The sequence below is a fragment of the Mesocricetus auratus genome, unplaced genomic scaffold, assembly GCF_017639785.1.
Source record: "Mesocricetus auratus isolate SY011 unplaced genomic scaffold, BCM_Maur_2.0 Super-Scaffold_100004, whole genome shotgun sequence".
Taxonomy (NCBI): Eukaryota; Metazoa; Chordata; class Mammalia; order Rodentia; family Cricetidae; genus Mesocricetus; species Mesocricetus auratus.
The window spans coordinates 57104925-57106756 of NW_024429189.1; the positions used below are offsets into that span (position 1 = coordinate 57104925).

General features: G+C 37.3%; 1 protein-coding gene across 1 annotated transcript; it reads right to left on the reverse strand.

The window, feature by feature from the left end:
• Positions 1–373: 373 nt before the first annotated feature.
• On the reverse strand, positions 374–1530 carry LOC101830388 (olfactory receptor 4A5-like). Its single transcript, XM_005064575.2, has one exon. It carries the CDS (start codon positions 1372–1374, stop codon positions 418–420), a length of 957 nt encoding a protein of 318 aa, XP_005064632.2. The 5' UTR covers positions 1375–1530; the 3' UTR covers positions 374–417.
• Between the last annotated feature and the right edge of the window lie 302 nt (positions 1531–1832).

Here is a 1832-nt window from a genome sequence, read left to right on the forward strand (position 1 = left end):
CTTTATTTTGATATTTTAATGTCTGGTTTTGAAATGCTGAGAGAAAAAATACAGAAAAAGAGAGGGAGGCAGACAGAGACAGAATATGAAGTTTGTTGAGAGGGAAAGGGAGAAGGATCTTGAAAGAGACTTGAGAGAAGAAAAGCATTATCGAAACATGTGACATGAAAGAATTTCAAGTAAATTTATTTATTGGAAATTTAACAAACTAAAATAGATAATTCATCAAGAATGTTAAAAGGAATAGCCAAAATGAATAGCATTATAAGCAGCTACATTAATTATGAAAAAAGTATAACAAGGTATATTTAAAAATATAATTTACATTACAATTATTTTCACAATATCAAGTATTGGTGTAAATGTTCAAGAAGAAACACACACTTCTAAAATTTATTCATTACTGTTGCCAAGTGCTCAGTATAAGGAGCAGCAATAAGAAAGTCTTATTCTATCAGGACTTAAAAGTTTTTGCAGGAGCTTTTCCATTGATATTTTCATCTCTGAGTTTCTCAGAGTATATATTAAAGGATTCAACATGGGAGTGACAACTGTATAAAATACAGTGATGGTTTTATCAACAGGAAAACTAGAAACTGGTCTAGCATACATGAAAATACAGGGAACAAAAAAGAGGAAAACCACAGTGATATGGGAGATGCAGGTGAACAGAGCTTTTCGTCTCCCTTCCTGACTATGATTCTTGAGAGAACTGAAGATGATTCCATAAGAGAATAGCAAGAGGATAAAGATCACAATACACATGGCCCCATTATTGATAATGGTAGAAAGGCCAATAGAGTAGGTGTCAGTGCATGCAAGTAGCAAAAGGGGGTATGTGTCACAGCCAAAATGGTCAATGATATTGGGACCACAGAAAGGAAGTTTACACACAACAAGAACTTGAAATAAAGCATGTGCAAAACCTGCTGCCCAGGCCATCACCAAGAAAAGGATACATACACGTCGATTCATGATAATCAGATAATGCAGGGGCTTACAGATGGCCACATACCGATCATAGGCCATTGCCAACAGAATGACAATATCAACACCAGCAAATAAGTGTACTATAAAGAGCTGGCTTAGGCAAGCTGTGAAGGAGATGGTCGTCTTGTCACGGATCAAGTCTACGATCAACCTTGGTGAGATGGCAGTGGAATAAACAGCATCCATGATTGACAAAGAAGCAAGGAAGAAGTACATTGGGGTGCCCAAGGAAGGACTGACAATCACTGTAACCACAATGAGGAGGTTTCCCACCATTGTCACAATGTATGTGAGTAAAAAAATAACAAATAATGCTTTTTTGCCTGTAGGATCCTGAGTGAATCCCAGCAGGATAAATTCTGAGATATTGTTGTTTTGGCCCATTTAATCTTCTATCAGGCTTGTTCCAGAGAAAAATTCAGAAGAACAGGGTCTGCAATATTTTATCTCAACATTAGTGAATATCTAGGCAGAAGACAGACAGAGGTATTTATGTCACCCATACCTGTAAAGCAGTTATTTAAAGCACATCACAGCAGGGTGGTGGTGGTGCATGCCTTTAATCCCAGCACTTGGGAGGCAGAGGCAGGCGGATCTCTGTGAGTTCGAGGCCGGGCTGGACCGATAGCCTCAGAAACAATACAGAGGAAACCCTGTCTCGTAAAAACCAAAAAATAAAAAAATAAAGCACATCACCCCTTGGTATTGATGGCAGCAAATGAACAGAGAAATGGTCTCTCCTTTAAACGTAAATAATTTTTGTGGCATTAAAAACAATATGTCAAATAATAAAGAGCAAGACTGTGCTGCCATAGAAACATACAAATGAAAAAAATTTAAAA

Coding starts and splice junctions, on each gene's coding strand:
- LOC101830388 (XM_005064575.2), bottom strand. CDS start 1,374: ATGGGCCAAAACAACAATATCTCAGAATTTATCCTGCTGGGATTCACT.